General features: G+C 43.3%; 1 protein-coding gene across 2 annotated transcripts in view; it reads right to left on the bottom strand.

The window, feature by feature from the left end:
• The window catches only part of LOC139478641 (rho GTPase-activating protein 100F-like), a 123,734-nt gene that overhangs the window by 2,704 nt on the left and 100,751 nt on the right, over positions 1-20,279 (bottom strand). For both annotated transcript variants that reach the window (XM_071261201.1, XM_071261202.1), the window contains exons 3-4: positions 12,711-13,820; positions 7,781-7,941 (exon numbers count right to left, since the gene is read on the bottom strand). In XM_071261201.1, the coding sequence (XP_071117302.1) occupies positions 7,781-7,941; positions 12,711-13,820 (1,271 nt within the window). The remainder of the gene's footprint in view (positions 1-7,780; positions 7,942-12,710; positions 13,821-20,279) is intronic.

Here is a 20,279-nt window from a genome sequence, read left to right as displayed (position 1 = left end):
CATCAAACAGCGTGGCAGACATTAGTGTGCAAAGTTGTGGCTCTGGGTGATGTAACAGAAACACAAGGTGCAACCTGCAAGTCGTCAAACGTCATGGCTGACTGCGACGTGTGAAGTTGTTGCTCTGGGCCCCGTTCCACAAAGCGATCGTAACGCTACGACTGTCATAAGCCTATGTTAAAGTATGTTAGTTATGTTTATCTTAGCGCTAAGATCGCGTTGAGGAACAGAGCCCTGGTTGAAATAACATTTGATGAAGTGCTGATTGCTGTGATACAGAGTAAAAAATAGTTTCAGATACAATTTTTGCCAATCCTTGCATTAAAATCCTGTTAAGTTATATCATTGGGTGTGTCTTGACCGAATCACTGGTAGATTCCAAGAAAATGTGTTTACAGCTGATTGCTATTTCCGGCTTAGTTTACGAGAAAATACACAGGGTAATCTTAATCCCTGGATGTAAAACAATTCCTAGCAGAACAGTTAACGGTAAATAAACATGTCTGGTGATTTTTTATCTCAAATTTCGAATTTGTACTGACCAAGTTTCTCATCCCTGTTCGTTTACCGGAATTCGCTGAAGGGGTAGATGTATGGTGTATTTTTTTTTCTGCGCTTGACATTCAAATTTTTTTTATTCCAAAATACTGAATCCGCTAGAGGGGGGTGCGCATTATACATGGGTGCTCACTATACTCAAGAAAATATGATATTATTTTCAATAGAAGGTTATAAGTGAATCAGGGCTTGGTCCTGCAAAGTTAAATGAGATACATATGTTAATATTAGTAAAAATGAATTTCTTGATAAATAAAAGATTTCCCACACAGATAAATTTACACTGTAAAGGGTAGGGTCGGGTATTTGCTGGATTTGGTAATGTTCTAGTCTGGTGGAGGGATATCAGAAATATCCCATCTTGTACCCACGTGAAGAACTGAACACAGGTTCTCACTGCAGCATTCACAGCGCTTCAACCTCCAGGCTACCAAACAGTCCTCTTGAAATGATGTGATGAGATAATGATATATAAAGGAAAGTAAGAGCATGACTAGAGACACAACCAAAGCATATTCAATAGATAGAGAAATGTTGATATATTTGATATCGAAAGACACAAGGGTGAGATTTTATTTATCATCCAACATCATTCTACCAACTTTTTTAGTTGGTGGACAGTAATATCCAGTGTCTTAAGTGTAAAAAGTACTGCAAACAGATTCAGCAGCAGAGGCATTAGTGATGTCATTTGATTATGACGTCATGGTAGTCTTTGGTAACCAATGACATCACAAAGGTCTGCAAATTAAGCATTGTTATGCAATTTCATTGCAGCGATATCTACAATGTATATATCACTTGATCTCACCCAAACCATATCTCCTGTGGGAGCCAGTTTTGGATGATGAATCTGAATATATGTAATACTAATTCATAATTATCTGTTAAATTTACCAAACAAATGTTCGACTGAATATGTATCAGTAGCCACTCTCATTAGCCCCAGGGCATACCCCCCATATATTCTGCAAGAAACCATTATCCTGGAATAACATTACAGATAATGATGGAAGAGATGACATAACTTGTTTACCACACCGACTGGTGAGAAACAGTGTAAATGGCTGGCAGCAGATTTCCCTGAGGTTACAGCTGGCGTAATTACAGGAATAGAGCTGCAACCTAGTGTAACCGTATACAGCCCGGTATAAGGACTGAATACATGAATACTCTCGCCTCACATTACATTGATTACAGTAGAGTCATCAAAGGAGCTCCGATCTAATTTCCTGCATCTTACTGGATCATAATTGAGGAAATATTAATAACAGAGCACAAAGAAGCTTCCCTAACGCTAATCATACTACCAAGACGGCTTTAGCTCAACACGGACACTGCTGATGATAGTATGGCATAAAGGCACATGTGGTCAGGATTACAGGAGGGTCATGACGGGTGGGTCATTATTTGGCATATCAACACATGTGGTCAGGATTACAGGAGGGTCATGACGGGTGGGTCATTATTTGGCATATCGGCACATGTGGTCAGGATTACAGGAGGGTCATGACGGGTGGGTCAGTATATGTCATATAGGCACATGTGGTCAGGATTACAGGAGGGTTATGACGGGTGGGTCATTATATGTCATATAGGCACATGTGGTCAGGATTACAGGAGGGTCATGACGGGTGGGTCATTATATGTCATATAGGCACATGTGGTCAGAATTACTGGAGGGTCATGACGGGGTGGGTCATTATATGGCATATAGGCACATGTGGTCAGGATTACAGGAGGGTCATGACGGGTGGGTCATTATATGTCATACAGGCACATGTGGTCAGAATTACAGGAGGGTCATGACGGGTGGGTCATTATATGTCATATAGGCACATGTGGTCAGGATTACAGGAGGGTCATGACAGGGTGGGTCATTATATGTCATATAGGCACATGTGGTCAGGATTACAGGAGGGTCATGATGGGGTGGGTCATTATATGTCATATAGGCACAAGTGGTCAGGATTACAGGAGGGTCATTATATGTCATATAGGCACATGTGGTCAGGATTACAGGAAGGTCATGATGGGGTGGGTCATTATATGTCATATAGGCACAAGTGGTCAGGATTACAGGAGGGTCATGATGGGGTGGGTCATTATATGTCATATAGGCACAAGTGGTCAGGATTACAGGAGGGTCATGATGGGGTGGGTCATTATATGTCATATAGGCACATGTGGTCAGGATTACAGGAGGGTCATGACGGGGTGGGTCATTGTATGTCATATAGGCACATGTGGTCAGGATTACAGGAGGGTCATGACAGGGTGGGTCATTATATGTCATATAGGCACATGTGGTCAGGATTACAGGAGGGTCATGATGGGGTGGGTCATTATATGTCATATAGGCACAAGTGGTCAGGATTACAGGAGGGTCATTATATGTCATATAGGCACATGTGGTCAGGATTACAGGAAGGTCATGATGGGGTGGGTCATTATATGTCATATAGGCACAAGTGGTCAGGATTACAGGAGGGTCATGATGGGGTGGGTCATTATATGTCATATAGGCACAAGTGGTCAGGATTACAGGAGGGTCATGATGGGGTGGGTCATTATATGTCATATAGGCACATGTGGTCAGGATTACAGGAGGGTCATGACGGGGTGGGTCATTGTATGTCATATAGGCACATGTGGTCAGGATTACAGGAGGGTCATTATATGTCATATAGGCACATTGGTCCCGATTACAGGAGGGTCATGACTGGGTGGGTCATTATATGTCATACAGGCACATGTGGTCAGGATTACAGGAGGGTCATGACTGGGTGGGTCATTATATGTCATACAGGCACACGTGGTCAGGATTACAGGAGGGTTATGACGGGTGGGTCATTATATGTCATATGGGCACATGTGGTCAGGATTACAGGAGGGTCATGACGGGTGGGTCATTATATGGCATATAGGCACATGTGGTCGGGATTACAGGAGGGTCATGACGGGTGGGTCATTTTATGGCATATAGGCACATGTGGTCAGGATTACAGGAGGGTCATTATATGTCATATAGGCATATGGTCAGGATTACAGGAGGGTCATTATATGGCATATAGGCACATGTGGTCAGGATTACAGGAGGGTCATGACAAGGTGGGTCATTATATGGCATATAGGCACATGTGGTCAGGATTACAGGAGGGTCATGACGGGTGGGTCATTATATGGCATACAGGCACATGTGGTCAGGATTACAGGAGGGTCATTATATGTCATATAGGCATGTGGTCAGGATTACAGGAGGGTCATGACGGGTGGGTCAGTATATGTCATACAGGCACATGTGGTCAGGATTACAGGAGGGTCATGACGGGTGGGTCAGTATATGTCATATAGACAAATGTGGTCAGGATTACAGGAGGGTCATGACAGGGTGGGTCATTATATGTTATATAGGCACATGTGGTCAGAATTACAGGAGGGTAACAGCTGTTGGTGAGACACTGACCCAAGTAAAACAGTTGTCTGTGAGACATTGAACCAAGTAAAACAGTTGTTGGTGAGACACTGAACCAAGTAAAACAGCTGTTGGTGAGACAATGAACCAAGTAAAACAGCTGTTGGTGAGACACTGAGCCATGCAAAACAGTTGTTGGTGAGACACTAAACTAAGTTAAACAGTTGTTGGTGAGACACTGAACCAAGTAAAACAGCTCTCTGTGAGACAATGAACCAAGTAAAATAGTTGTTGGTGAGACACTGAACCAAGTAAAAAGTTGTCGGTGAGACACTGAACCAAGTAAAACAGCTGTTGGTGAGACAATGAACCAAGTAAAACAGTTGTTGGTGAGACACTGAGCCATGCAAAACAGTTGTTGGTGAGACACTGACCCAAGTAAAACAGTTGTTGGTGAGACATTGAACCAAGTAAAACAGTTGTCTGTGAGACAATGAACCAAGTAAAATAGTTGTTGGTGAGACACTGAACCAAGTAAAAAGTTGTCGGTGAGACACTGAACCAAGTAAAACAGCTGTTGGTGAGACAATGAACCAAGTAAAACAGTTGTTGGTGAGACACTGAGCCATGCAAAACAGTTGTTGGTGAGACACTGACCCAAGTAAAACAGTTGTTGGTGAGACACTGAGCCATGCAAAACAGTTGTTGGTGAGACACTGAGCCATGCAAAACAGTTGTTGGTGAGACATTGTACTAAGTAAAACAGCTGTTGGTGAGACACTGAGCCATGCAAAACAGTTGTTGGTGAGACATTGTACCAAGTAAAACAGTTGTTGGTGAGACACTGAGCCAAGTAAAACAGTTGTTGGTGAGACACTGAAGCAAGTAAAACAGCTGTCGGTGAGACACTTAACCAAGTAAAACAGTTGTTGGTGAGACATTGTACCGAGTAAAACAGTTGTTGGTGAGACACTGAGCCAAGTAAAACAGTTGTTGGTGAGACACTGAGCCATGCAAAAAAGTTGTTGGTGAGACATTGTACTAAGTAAAACAGTTGTTGGTGAGACACTGAGCCATGCAAAACAGTTGTTGGTGAGACATTGTACCAAGTAAAACAGTTGTTGGTGAGACACTGAGCCAAGTAAAACAGTTGTTGGTGAGACACTGAAGCAAGTAAAACAGCTGTCGGTGAGACACTTAACCAAGTAAAACAGTTGTTGGTGAGACATTGTACCGAGTAAAACAGTTGTTGGTGAGACACTGAGCCAAGTAAAACAGTTGTTGGTGAGACACTGAGCCATGCAAAACAGTTGTTGGTGAGACACTGAGCCAAGTAAAACAGTTGTTGGTGAGACATTGTACTAAGTAAAACAGTTGTTGGTGAGACACTGAGCCATGCAAAACAGTTGTTGGTGAGACATTGTACCAAGTAAAACAGCTGTTGGTGAGACACTGAGCCATCCAAAACAGTTGTTGGTGAGACACTGAGCCATGCAAAACATTTGTTGGTGAGACACCGAACCAAGTAAAACAGTTTTTGGTGAGACATTGAGCCATGCAAAACAGTTGTTGGTGAGACACTGAACCAAGTAAAACAGTTGTTGGTGAGACATTATACCAAGTAAAACAGTTGTCGGTGAGACACTTAACCAAGTAAAACAGTTGTTGGTGAGACACTGAGCCATGCAAAACAGTTGTTGGTGAGACATTGTACCAAGTAAAACAGTTGTTGGTGAGACACTGAACCAAGTAAAACAGCTGTTGGTGAGACATTGTACCAAGTAAAACAGTTGTTGGTGAGACATTGGACCAAGTAAAACAGTTGTTGGTGAGACATTGTACCAAGTAAAACAGTTGTTGGTGAGACACTGAACCAAGTAAAACAGTTGTTGGTGAGACACTGAACCAAGTAAAACAGTTGTTGGTGAGACACTGAACCAAGTAAAACAGTTGTTGGTGAGACATTGTACCAAGTAAAACAGTTGTTGGTGAGACACTGAGCCATGCAAAACAGTTGTTGGTGAGACATTGTACCAAGTAAAACAGTTGTTGGTGAGACACTGAACTAAGTAAAACAGTTGTTGGTGAGACATTGGACCAAGTAAAACAGTTGTTGGTGAGACATTGTACCAAGTAAAACAGTTGTTGGTGAGACACTGAACCAAGTAAAACAGTTGTTGGTGAGACACTGAACCAAGTAAAACAGTTGTTGGTGAGACATTATACCAAGTAAAACAGTTGTTGGTGAGACACTGAGCCATGCAAAACAGTTGTCGGTGAGACACTGAACCAAGTAAAACAGTTGTTGGTGAGACATTGAGCCATGCAAAACAGTTGTTGGTGAGACATTGGACCAAGTAAAACAGTTGTTGGTGAGACACTGAGCCAGGCACTGAACCATGTTAGAAAGCTGTTGCTATGACAATGTTTCATGATCTCATCTCCCGACATCCAGGGAATTACAGGGAATTAGTGAGCAGCTTGTGATGGCATTAGTGTAGTGTAGTGTAGCGATATGTTCCAGACTTCAACTTCTCAGATCTCTGACAGTCAACTGGATAATAATTAAAACAGCTGTGAGGATGCGACCTCTCCACCTACTGAGACTACCCCAATAGGCAGCCTCCAGATAGCTTCCCGCTCCTTTCATGACTGCTTGCAGCGATCCCATCCTGTCATCACTCTCCTTTCATCTTCCCCATCACATCTACAGAATTCCCCGAATCACGTCCAGGATAAAGCAATCTCAGAAACTTCCCAACAGACCATGGATAATCAAAGGAAGAACCCTATTTGTTCTGAGACAAAGACAGACATAACTGTTTATTACAATAATACCTCCATATTTGTTTATGTGATTTGAAGCTGTCATATGAAAATAGATGAATACATTCAAATCATATTTTGGTTCAAGAATTTTTTGCTGACCTAAAGAAATGTCATTTGGAAAGCATCCACTTGCTACATCTTGGGTTTTAAGCACTATAATCTGTGTGTAGAGGACGTCTTCGTCTGTCCTGAGTGGATGGTGTGATCCCATGGTACTCCTTTGCAGATCACCTTCACAAGTGATTACAGTGATCACTGCGCCAACATCTACTCTATTCACAGTTAGAAATTCCTTGTATTTCAGTACTAGTGTTGATGGCTGAGTCAAAAGTCATGGCAAGGCTGAAATGAGTTCCCAGGGCCTGAAGGGTTTGCTTAGAAATATGTTTTAAACAATACTTTCTGATGTGTTCGTTATAGGAAGCCAGGATAAATGTGTTTTTGCACAAATAACATGGTAAACCATGACCACATACACGATCTGAATGCACAATGTGATTCCCGAAATAAATGTAGGCATTCAGAAATTAAAAATGGCATTATCTCAATAAAAAGGAATGGGCATACTTTCTAAATTATATGTGAATAATAACAAGCTCAAATTTAAATGACACTTCGATCATGGATCAAAAGTTTTCTTCTTGATGGCACTCTTAACTTTCAAAGGGCACATCTAACCCAAACATCCAAGAAAATGCCCTGGAGCACGCCTGAAAAACACCATTTCTTCAACTGTAAGTACAACCCTATTTGTTCTGAGACAAAGACAGACACAGTGCAACTGAAAATCAGTGATGACACCAGGTGTTTGCAAAAAGGGTAAGCATGTCCTGCTCCACCTGTCGCACCCGTCAATCACACAATGGTGGAGGGTTATGAGCAGGGGCCCTGAATTCCTCCACAGACTTCAACATTATTCTTGCGAATGCCAGGACGTCAAACATAAAACAGAACAGAGATAACAAACATGGCACTCACCTGGTTGGCTTTGGGAAGGCACTCTAGAATACTGAGCATGAGTGTGGCGCTTCCTTCAGGGTCGCTGGGGAGACGCACGCTCAGTGCGTCTAACAGCATCTGGTAGAGGGCGTTGGTGAACAGTGGTTCTGGCAGTTCTCTAAGGTAATCCTTTAGCACACCTGCAGTAAAGACAGCCAGTTATATCTGATCATGAGGAACGATCCTAAAATCAGGTACAAATAGAGACACTCGATATTTGGTTGAAGTTGTCAATGACATCCAATCTTGTGTGTCAATGTTGCTCGATTTCAAGATTTTAATCTTTGTCCCATGTTGTCTGCGCTATAATATAACAATTCATATTTCCACCAATCCAAAGAAGAGCTGACAAAAATGTTAAGTGGCAGTAGAGATTCTTCAAGTTTATTTGCCTTGACTGTCAGTGGCAGCAAATGCATGAAGCTTTGGTAAAATATTAAAATATTGAGTGTAGTAGTGGGCATATCTTAACAGGAAGTGTTTCAGAGTTACCTGCCCTGGTTGTAGTTTACATGACAGACTTGATCATTCAAGAAGTTTCAGGACGTGAAGGCTGTCTGTACACTGACACATATTGTAGGACCTGTTTCTGATTGATACGCCTATGTATTTGACCCACTGTGATGCCTTTTTTTTATTGCAGTTCTAAAGCTGTGTGTCTGAATGTAATTTGTTAACTATTCATTGATCTTGTGTGATAATTTGCAAATTTCACAGTTTAGTTCTGTATGTGCCAAGTACTCGGTTACCCTTCGTGTTTTGGTTTGGAAGACAGCTTGTACCAACAGTGAAACCATTTCAATACATCCTTGCAGCAGTGCAGTACGTGGCAAAGTGCACAACATTGTTTTCTCTATACTGGGAGACAATTAAGGGAGGAAGCAGATGGAGGATAAGAGTTGATGGATGGTGAGGAAACAGATGGAGGATAAGAGTTAATGGATGGAAAGGAAACAGATGGAGGATAAGAGTTGATGGATGGAGAGGAAGAGATGGAGGATAAGAGTTGATGGATGGAGAGGAAACAGATGGAGGATAAGAGTTGATGGATGAGAGGAAACAGATGGAGGGGGAACAGATGGAGGATAAGAGTTGATGGATGGAGAGGAAGCAGATGGAGGATAAGAGTTGATGGATGGAGAGGAAACAGATGGAGGATAAGAGTTGATGGATGGAGAGGAAACAGATGGAGGATAAGAGTTGATGGATGGAGAGGAAGCAGATGGAGGATAAGAGTTGATGGATGGAGAGGAAACAGATGGAGGATAAGAGTTGATGGATGGAGAGGAAACAGATGGAGGATAAGAGTTGATGGATGGTGAGGAAACAGATGGAGGATAAGAGTTGATGGATGGAGAGGAGACAGATGGAGGATAAGAGTTGATGGATGGTGAGAAAACAGATGGAGGATAAGAACTGATGGATGGTGAGAAAACAGATGGAGGATAAGAACTGATGGATGGAGAGGAAACAGATGGAGGGGGAACAGATGGAGGATAAGAGTTGATGGATGGAGAGGAAACAGATAGAGGATAAGAGTTGATGGATGGAGAGGAAACAGATGGAGGATAAGAGTTGATGGATGGAGAGGAAACAGATGGAGGATAAGAGTTGATGGATGGAGAGGAAACAGATGGAGGATAAGAGTTGATGGATGGAGAGGAAACAGATGGAGGATAAGAGTTGATGGATGGAGAGGAAACAGATGGAGGATAAGAACTGATGGATGGTGAGAAAACAGATGGAGGATAAGAACTGATGGATGGAGAGGAAACAGATGGAGGGGGAACAGATGGAGGATAAGAGTTGATGGATGGAGAGGAAACAGATGGAGGATAAGAGTTGATGGATGGAGAGGAAACAGATGGAGGATAAGAGTTGATGGATGGTGAGGAAGCAGATGGAGGATAAGAGCTGGTGGATGGAGAGGAAACAGATGGAGGATAAGAGTTGATGGATGGTGAGGAAGCAGATGGAGGATAAGAGTTGATGGATGGAGAGGGAACAGATGGAAGATAAGAGTTGATGGATGGTGAGGGAACAGACGGAGGATAAGAGCTGATGGATGGAGAGGAAACAGATGGAGGATAAGAGTTGATGGATGGAGAGGAAACAGATGGAGAATAAGAGTTGATGGATGGAGAGGAAGCAGATGGAGGATAAGAGTTGATGGATGGAGAGGAAACAGATGGAGATTGTCCAGGCAAAATGTAATTCCAGCCTAGATCGGCAAGGGTGGACTGGACTTTTATAGTCAGTCAACTACCTTGCCTCAGGAAGATGTATCATTGCAGCCTGTAAACAACAGTCAGGACCAGGGACCTGTTCCACAAAGCGATCTTAGTGCTATGATTGTCGTAAGCCTATGTTAAAGTATGGGAGTTACGATCATCTTAGCGCTAAGATTGTTTTGTGGAACGGGGCCCAGACCAGATAATGACAAACCCTTGATCAACGACCCATGCCTTCTCTAGTCATGCAATCAACCAAGTCATCGAGTCTGACCACCTGGTCCATTCACCTGCCTCATCTGACAAACATAGCTGACTCGGGACGTGTTCTGACCCAGAATGTACATATTTTGTGCCTGTACTTCTACTCATAATCACCTTCATTCTTACACATCACTGTCATTAGACAAATTAATTGATCAACTGAAAAAGAATTTTTGACCATGTGCGATTCACTACATTACTCAAATATACGGACCAGCAAAGTACGTTCTACCGCAATTGTTTCTTCTTCAGATTTTTATTATGAATTCTACACTGTGCTACTTTATCCTATTTATACTACTCAGAAGAAGTTAAGGAACACCTGTTGTTTTTCATATAACGAGTTAATCTGTCATGGCATGTTATACTACCCGTATATCGCCTTCTCTAAAGAGACCACGCACATAAGCATGATAAGGCGACCCCCCTTCGTTTCAAGGCATCATTAGCAGTAATATGACCGTGGTTGCTGTAAATAACGGTGAGTTGTGCGATCCTCCGATCACTTCACATATGATTTCTCCGAAATGAATATAAACAATATTGAATGAAATTTTGAATATAATAAATAAAATAGATTACAAACATCCAAGCACTCATCCAGATATATAATGAACTCTTTTTAAAACCAGACAGTGTCAGTACATGAATCAGTTGCGAACTTCAGCATGTTCAGTACGGTTTTGTTGACCTGGTAATTCTGGTTTTATGTGCTCACAGTAATGTCTTTGTGTTGGGAAAAAACATCAAAACTCTTCAACTCTGTGTATAATTGACCCCCCCATGAAAGCCCCCTAATTCTAGGTATGAAAAACTTGCCTTATACACAGCAATATACGGTACTCTATGATGTAACATGGATATACGAACAAATGAGCAAAATATGAGGGAAAAACTTTCCCCAGTTCAAAACAAGTTTGTGAGAGAGCCCCAAGTGGTTCTGAGTCAAGTCGTGTAGAGTTCATTGATGTGCATGCAAGGGCTATGGCCACTGCAGGGCCAGCACTAGCTCTCCATCCCTCAGTGTTTAGTGTTAGTGTTCGCCCGACAAGGTGTGTATACCCTAGTGGTGGGACAATACACCGATGCATTGGTGGATCAAAATGTTTTACTTCACGATACAAATATTAATCACATTCCAACACAAAGTTTGGCTGGGAAGAGTCCAAATTTACTACCCAGGTACCCAACCCCCTACTACCATGTACTACCATGTACTACCCGAACCCTCTCGGGTACCGGCTGCAGGACTCCTATGAAAGTCAGAAGGAATGTGTGCATAGTCACAAAGAAATGCCAACATTTGTGTCTTGTAGAGTAACCATGGAGTTATCATGGTTATAGTGAATTTTTGTCATTAAACAATAAATCACCTGACTAAACACAGGGCCGGGTAGTTCTGTGGGATACCCGGGTCCTACTCAGTACCCACCTCAACTGAGTATCCCATCTCAGCCCTAACAATCAATCACCAATACTGGAAGTATTCTATCATCAAAGACAAACCCAGGATTCAAACTGGCACAAAAGATTACTTTCATCAACTGATGAAAAAATGAAATCACTGTGTCAGCATTTTGTTAAACAATCATCTCCAACAAGTTGAAGAGTATTCATTAAAATCATATTCTTAAAGTACTTTAAACATGATCAATAAAAGCATTACATATATTGCAACTAATTGAATCGCAGTCATCTCCTACAAATGACACAAAATCAATCATGCATTCTCTATATTAAGTGCTCTATACTGCAGATGTATTTTACAGAAAACAGCAGTGTGGGAGGTGTATTTAACAGTGAGTGAGTGAGTGAGTGAGTGAGTGAGTGAGTGAGTGAGTTGTGTTTAACGCCCCTTTTAACATTATTCCAGTTATATCACGGTGTGTCAGCTTAATCTGGGAGGAGAGCACGAAATGATGCAGGTCTCAGACGTTTACCACTTCGGTGAAACCAACGAGCACGGGTATGGTGCTGACAAACCTAGAAACATAATCGGGGGCCAACCGGGATTCAAACCCACAATCATAGGTTTCTGGCATGCCCAAGGGACGCAACTCTGCACAGCAAATTGCAGCACCTTAGACAACTGGGCCACCCGAGCCCCACCTGTATATAACAGACTTGCTATTATTGCAAAAAGTTTTTCATTGATGATTAAACTAAGTTTGTTTACTAACTGCTCGATCACTGACGACAAACTTAACGTGCTGTGTATGGTCTTAATAAGTGTTTGCATTTTTAATTTTTCTAATAACCTGGGGTGCCGTTGTACAACACAGCTTAGCACTAAGACTGGGGTAAGTCAATGTTAAGGTATGGGCGTTACAATCACCTTAGCACTAAGATCACTTGTACATCGGCACCCTGGGCACTTATTACAGCAAATATGGTATATGGGATGGAAAATGTACCTGTGATGACATGTACATCGGACACATTCTCTGGAGATAGATCCACAGCCTGTGCGTTCTTCTCAAAGGCCTCCCTGAGTAGTACCTTGCGTCTGGCAGACCCACACAATCGGTAGATGCCTATGGTCTCTAGGCCCCGCCTCTCGATCTCCTCAATACACTTGTGGACAAGGAGTGGCACATTCAGTATTGACTTCTCCCTCTGAATCACTGTCTCTAGGTCCACCCCGAACAGAGCGTTCTTCTTCACAGACGGCAGACGCTGTAGAGACACTGCAGGTTCCTTGTACAACATTGCCACAAACAGAATACCCTTGGGCTCCATCTTTATTGCCACAAACTTCTTCTGCCCACTGAGAACATAGCCCGGCAGGAGAACAGACCCATGAAAACACAGTCTATGTTTGTAGTTAGGATCCCAGTGGTATATAAGAAATGACACTTCCTTCGAATCTTCCAACTCCACATCAAACGCTTCATCCCAATCAAAATTAATAGCACCAGTGCGTATCATTGTTCTTGCTTTGTTTATAGAGTCCACAGCCACAACACAGTACAAGTCACGTAGACTTGTCTTCGAAGACTTGAGCCCCTGACCTGACATGACATGAATACCTAACAAACCATCCAACCCTGAAGTCCTACTGATTTCAACACGTTTTCGTATATCAGCCTTATAAGGTTCAAACTCACTGTAGGGTATATGCAGAGGCTTTTTAGTGAACTGTAGGTCCCTGAACCTGCTTGCCGGCCTGATGCCTCCTTCCAGGCCACTGCTTTGTGAGGTAGAGATGGGCAAGCCCCCTGCCACGCCCCCTGCCACCATGCTGCCCCGTCCCGCACCCTGGGCTGGAGGACCAAACCTCTGTTCTGGAGATGACTCCGTGGACTCGTCCCCTGGGGTTTGTTGGTAGGGTGGTCTGAATACAAGTCCCGAAGAATCTGTACTTGTCTTGCGAGCAAGTCTGGCATGGATGTTGCCTGGTGTCTGGGTGGCAGCAACTGACTTGCGAACTGGGAGAGGCGAAGCCCGTCCACTGCTGCTTCTCTGTCCGTAGTCATCGGAGACGTTGCCATCAGAAGCTCTTCCTCCAGCCATCCCGGATGAACCTAGAAACAAGGAAGGTAAGATTATCACCAAATACAAAGATGGACATATCGGGCAGGCTTTCACACGATCCAGGGCTCCATTCCACAAAGTGACCCTACCACTACGTCTGTCATACCCGTGTCCTACTCAGGACCCACCCGACCCAAGTACCCGAGTTACCTGTCCCAGCCCTAGTTTATATCCGATTTGTGTGTAGGGTTTGGCTCTACTTTTTATGCCACTGAATCACAGGCACATGTAGCAAGAAATGCCACTCACCAAAATCACTGCAACTAACATAGCCCTCTAACCCACAGGCGGACCTGTTGGAAGGGCTAGATCTGATGTGGGTTGTATCAACTGTATTTGCTGCATCTAGCACAGCAGGAAATGCCAAGATGTTCAACGTAAGGCCTATATTTTCCATAATACATGTACTTGACTTAACTCACTGTCTGCCTCTAGATTTAAAGTTAAGTAAGGATAAGAATTTATGGATGAACAACTTCTTTATTACAATTAAGAGCGACGCTTCGGTGTAGGTTCTAACACTGTTATCATCACTTACATGTTAACGGTGTTAGAACCTACACTGTAACGCTGCTCTTAATTGTAATAAAGAAGTTGTTCATTCATAAATTCTTATCCTTACTTAGTACTCCAACTTCTAAATGCCTATCAAAGAAATCTGATTGGTTCACTTGATCTTGATAAAATATGATGTATCCCGGCTTGGAGGGAAATAAATTTCTCAGCGAGCGAATAAATCCCTCATATCCCACCTTGAGCAAGTCAGGCTGCAAAAGGATTTATCAATTTTGAATTTGTTTTAATTCTTTAACAAAGTCATGTTAAAACATGTCGGTATGATAAATTCGTTGTAGCAGGATCAATCGGGGAACATGGGGTTTAATGTATCCCTCGTGGGTTTTTTACGCTCGTTTGTAAGCTAATGGTGATAAAAGAGAAAAGCCCTTATGTGAATAAAACCTGTTCATAATATACAGTAAGCTATGGTTATAACGAACTCGAAGGGCCCACTAATTTTAGTTCGTAATAACTGTAGTTCATTATAAACATTTATACAACAAATGGTCTGGACTAAAATATAAGTTTGTTATATCGGTCAGTTCATTATAAGCATGTTCGTTATAAACGTAGTTTACTCTATATACAACATTTAACATAACATATGAACCTCTCCTTGTTTCTGTTTAATACCTGAATAATATCATCACAAAGATCCTGTTTGTGGATCTTTTCGTTAAGTAGTAATTATATGTTGTACAAACGTTTCCACATGAACCCAAACTTTGCAACTCTTCCAAAGTATTTCACGACACACGAGGTATCACATACTGGGAATCCTCTGATGTTATCAGTAGACAGGAACAAAGAGAAGTTTTGGTGCTCGTATGAATTGATGACGGTAGACCAGAATAAGGCCTGTCTTCCTTCATGCATCAGCAAACTTTGTGTACATCAGCAATTAGGAGATATATTGGTAATTCAAGTTGTAAATAATTGAGTGGTTGTGTTAATCCAGGGAGATCTATTTTCTCCAGGAATAATTCATGATGTCACCACGGTAACCATGATTGATTGTGGAGGGTGCTGAACATCAGATTCGTCCAAATAATGGACGCTAAATGCAACACACCAGCGATGTATGCAAACTTCCCAGCATGGCCTGGTCTGTGTTCACAATGCATCAGCCTCCTAGTCCTACCCCTATGTTCACAATGCATCAGCCTCCTAGTCCTACCCCTATGTTCACAATGCATCAGCCTCCTAGTCCTACCCCTATGTATACAATGCATCAGCCTCCTAGTACTACCCCTATGTTTACAATGCATCAGCCTCCTAGTACTACCCCTGTGTTTACAATGCATCAGCCTCCTAGTACTACCCCTATGTTCACAATGCATCAGCCTCCTAGTCCTACCCCTGTGTTTACAATGCATCAGCCTCCTAGTACTACCCCTATGTTCACAATGCATCAGCCTCCTAGTCCTACCCCTATGTTCACAATGCATCAGCCTCCTAGTCCTACCCCTATGTTCACAATGCATCAGCCTCCTAATCCTACCCCTATGTTCACAATGCATCAGCCTCCTAGTCCTACCCCTCTGTTTACAATGCATCAGCCTCCTAGTACTACCCCTATGTTCACAATGCATCAGCCTCCTAGTCCTACCCCTATGTTCACAATGCATCAGCCTCCTAGTCCTACCCCTATGTTCACAATGCATCAGCCTCCTAATCCTACCCCTATGTTCACAATGCATCAGCCTCCTAGTCCTACCCCTCTGTTTACAATGCATCAGCCTCCTAGTACTACCCCTATGTTCACAATGCATCAGCCTCCTAGTACTACCCCTCTGTTTACAATGCATCAGCCTCCTAGTACTACCCCTATGTTCACAATGCATCAGCCTCCTAGTACTACCCCTCTGTTTACAATGCATCAGCCTCCTAGTACTACCCCTATGTTCACAATGCATCAGCCTCCGAGTCCTATCCCTGTGTTTACAATGCATCAGCCTCCTAGTACTACCCCTCTGTTTACAATGCATCAGCCTCCTAGTCTTACCCCTGTGTTTACAATGCATCAGCCTCCTAGTACTACCCCTATGTTCACAATGCATCAGCCTCCTAGTACTACCCCTCTGTTTACAATGCATCAGCCTCCTAGTACTACCCCTATGTATACAATGCATCAGCCTCCTAGTCCTACCCCTATGTTCACAATGCATCAGCCTCCTAGTCCTACCCCTCTGTTTACAATGCATCAGCCTCCTAGTCCTACCCCTATGTTTACAATGCATCAGCCTCCTAGTCCTACCCCTCTGTTTACAATGCATCAGCCTCCTAGTACTACCCCTATGTATACAATGCATTAGCCTCCTAGTACTACCCCTGTGTTCACAATGCATCAGCCTCCTAGTCCTACCCCTCTGTTTACAATGCATCAGCCTCCTAGTACTACCCCTATGTATACAATGCATTAGCCTCCTAGTACTACCCCTGTGTTCACAATGCATCAGCCTCCTAGTCCTACCCCTATGTTCACAATGCATCAGCCTCCTAGTCCTACCCCTATGTTTACAATGCATCAGCCTCCTAGTCCTACCCCTATGTTCACAATGCATCAGCCTCCTAATCCTACCCCTATGTTCACAATGCATCAGCCTCCTAGTCCTACCCCCCTGTTTACAATGCATCAGCCTCCTAGTACTACCCCTTATGTTTACAATGCATCAGCCTCCTAGTCCTACCCCTATGTATACAATGCATTAGCCTCCTAGTCCTACCCCTCTGTTTACAATGCATCAGCCTCCTAGTACTACCCCTATGTATACAATGCATTAGCCTCCTAGTCCTACCCCTCTGTTTACAATGCATCAGCCTCCTAGTCCTACCCCCCTGTTTACAATGCATCAGCCTCCTAGTCCTACCCCTGTGTTCACAATGCATCAGCCTCCTAGTCCTACCCCCATCTTTACAATGCATCAGCCTCCTAGTCCTACCCCTGTGTTCACAATGCATCAGCCTCCTAGTCCTACCCCCATGTTTACAATGCATCAGCCTCCTAGTCCTACCCCTGTGTTCACAATGCATCAGCCTCCTAGTCCTACCCCTGTGTTTACAATGCATTAGCCTCCTAGTCCTACCCCTCTGTTTACAATGCATCAGCCTCCTAGTCCTACCCCTGTGTTCACAATGCATCAGCCTCCTAGTCCTACCCCCATGTTTACAATGCATCAGCCTCCTAGTCCTACCCCTATGTTTACAATGCATCAGCCTCCTAGTCCTACCCCCATCTTTACAATGCATCAGCCTCCTAGTCCTACCCCTGTGTTCACAATGCATCAGCCTCCTAGTCCTACCCCCATGTTTACAATGCATCAGCCTCCTAGTCCTACCCCTGTGTTCACAATGCATCAGCCTCCTAGTCCTACCCCTGTGTTTACAATGCATCAGCCTCCTAGTCCTACCCCTCTGTTTACAATGCATCAGCCTCCTAGTACTACCCCTGTGTTCACAATGCATCAGCCTCCTAGTCCTACCCCCATGTTTACAATGCATCAGCCTCCTAGTCCTACCCCTGTGTTCACAATGCATCAGCCTCCTAGTCCTACCCCTGTGTTTACAATGCATCAGCCTCCTAGTCCTACCCCTCTGTTTACAATGCATCAGCCTCCTAGTCCTACCCCTATGTTTACAGTGCATCAGCCTCCTAGTCCTACCCCTGTGTTTACAATGCATCAGCCTCCTAGTCCTACCCCTCTGTTCACAATGCATCAGCCTCCTAGTCCTACCCCCATGTTTACAATGCATCAGCCTCCTAGTCCTACCCCCATGTTTACAATGCATCAGCCTCCTAGTCCTACCCCTGTGTTTACAATGCATCAGCCTCCTAGTCCTACCCCTGTGTTTACAATGCATCAGCCTCCTAGTCCTACCCCTCTGTTTACAATGCATTAGCCTCCTAGTCCTACCCCTATGTTTACAGTGCATCAGCCTCCTAGTCCTACCCCTCTGTTTACAATGCATCAGCCTCCTAGTCCTACCCCTCTGTTTACAATGCATCAGCCTCCTAGTCCTACCCCCATGTTTACAATGCATCAGCCTCCTAGTCCTACCCCTGTGTTCACAATGCATCAGCCTCCTAGTCCTACCCCTGTGTTTACAATGCATCAGCCTCCTAGTCCTACCCCTCTGTTTACAATGCATCAGCCTCCTAGTACTACCCCTGTGTTCACAATGCATCAGCCTCCTAGTCCTACCCCCATGTTTACAATGCATCAGCCTCCTAGTCCTACCCCTGTGTTCACAATGCATCAGCCTCCTAGTCCTACCCCTGTGTTTACAATGCATCAGCCTCCTAGTCCTACCCCTCTGTTTACAATGCATCAGCCTCCTAGTCCTACCCCTATGTTTACAGTGCATCAGCCTCCTAGTCCTACCCCTGTGTTTACAATGCATCAGCCTCCTAGTCCTACCCCTCTGTTCACAATGCATCAGCCTCCTAGTCCTACCCCCATGTTTACAATGCATCAGCCTCCTAGTCCTACCCCCATGTTTACAATGCATCAGCCTCCTAGTCCTACCCCTGTGTTTACAATGCATCAGCCTCCTAGTCCTACCCCTGTGTTTACAATGCATCAGCCTCCTAGTCCTACCCCTCTGTTTACAATGCATTAGCCTCCTAGTCCTACCCCTATGTTTACAGTGCATCAGCCTCCTAGTCCTACCCCTCTGTTTACAATGCATCAGCCTCCTAGTCCTACCCCTCTGTTTACAATGCATCAGCCTCCTAGTCCTACCCCTGTGTTTACAATGCATCAGCCTCCTAGTCCTACCCCTCTGTTTACAATGCATCAGCCTCCTAATCCTACAATGGTTAGAACTATACTCACCACCAAAAGAAATGTGAACCATAGAAATATATACAGAATATGTACGTTAAGAAGAGATGTTTCCAATGTGTACGAATTAATGACAAGAACTAACAACCAGTCACGTGTTACCACAGTGTCTAGAGTCTTATCACGATATGCTGCACGTGATTCCCAAACTTTACAGACCAATCCGGTGCAAGACAAATGGTGCATCTCACTCATGGGTCTATGATGTCACATGTGATGTATTTAAGAGCATCGGTTCACCTTCACACCAGTGTGTTCGCTTGTGCATTGAACTAATCTCATATCTCTTGAATATGAATAATTCTTCATATATTAACATACAAATATGGTATTTGTATACTGGTGGACTGAGGTCAAGAAATGGACATACAGGGAGTGGTTGTTGCCATGACAATCTGTATGTACTGGTGTTTCCCTTTACAAAATCAAATGATGTTGTTTTTTGGTGAAGTATAACTTGGATTGGAAGTTTCAGATGCTGTTGGTCTCTGGGGCCTGCATCAATCATGTTGCAATAACTATGAGAGCTGTGCTGAGTGTTTTCATAACTGGTGGAATACGACATACAACACACATTTCATGATCCTTTGTTGTCTTCTTCTTACAAAATGTGTAATGTATGCATCTATCTATAAACTTGGCAGTCCTGCACTGAATGCAAGGGTTTCTTGTCATTGGCAAATATAATCTTGGGTTGTTTTTAGGACGTAGTTTGAGAGCATATATCGCACATGGGATGACACTCTCCTTCTTACAAAAGCACAGAATATTGTTAATGGTATCAGGAGTAAAATCTAAAGGTTTGTATCTAATGTATTTTATTCAGCAAATAGTCTTTTGAAATCAGGACTGATGAACAATTGAACAGGTTATATATTTGGTGTTCCAGCATAGAAAATGGGATCCCAAGTTTTAACATGGGGCCCCAGAGAAAATGTCAAAAATTGAATACAGTTATCTTTATCCCCAGTGTTTGATGGAGTAGCCAAAAAACTTTTCAAATCTTGTTTTGCCATGCTTTGAAACTTTGAAACTTGACAGTACCTT

The sequence above is a fragment of the Haliotis cracherodii genome, unplaced genomic scaffold (genome assembly GCF_022045235.1).
Source record: "Haliotis cracherodii isolate W230 unplaced genomic scaffold, xgHalCrac1.p SCAF_4, whole genome shotgun sequence".
Classification (NCBI taxonomy): Eukaryota; Metazoa; Mollusca; class Gastropoda; order Lepetellida; family Haliotidae; genus Haliotis; species Haliotis cracherodii.
Note: the sequence above shows the minus strand (reverse complement) of the source record. Positions and strands in the feature narration are given on the sequence as shown.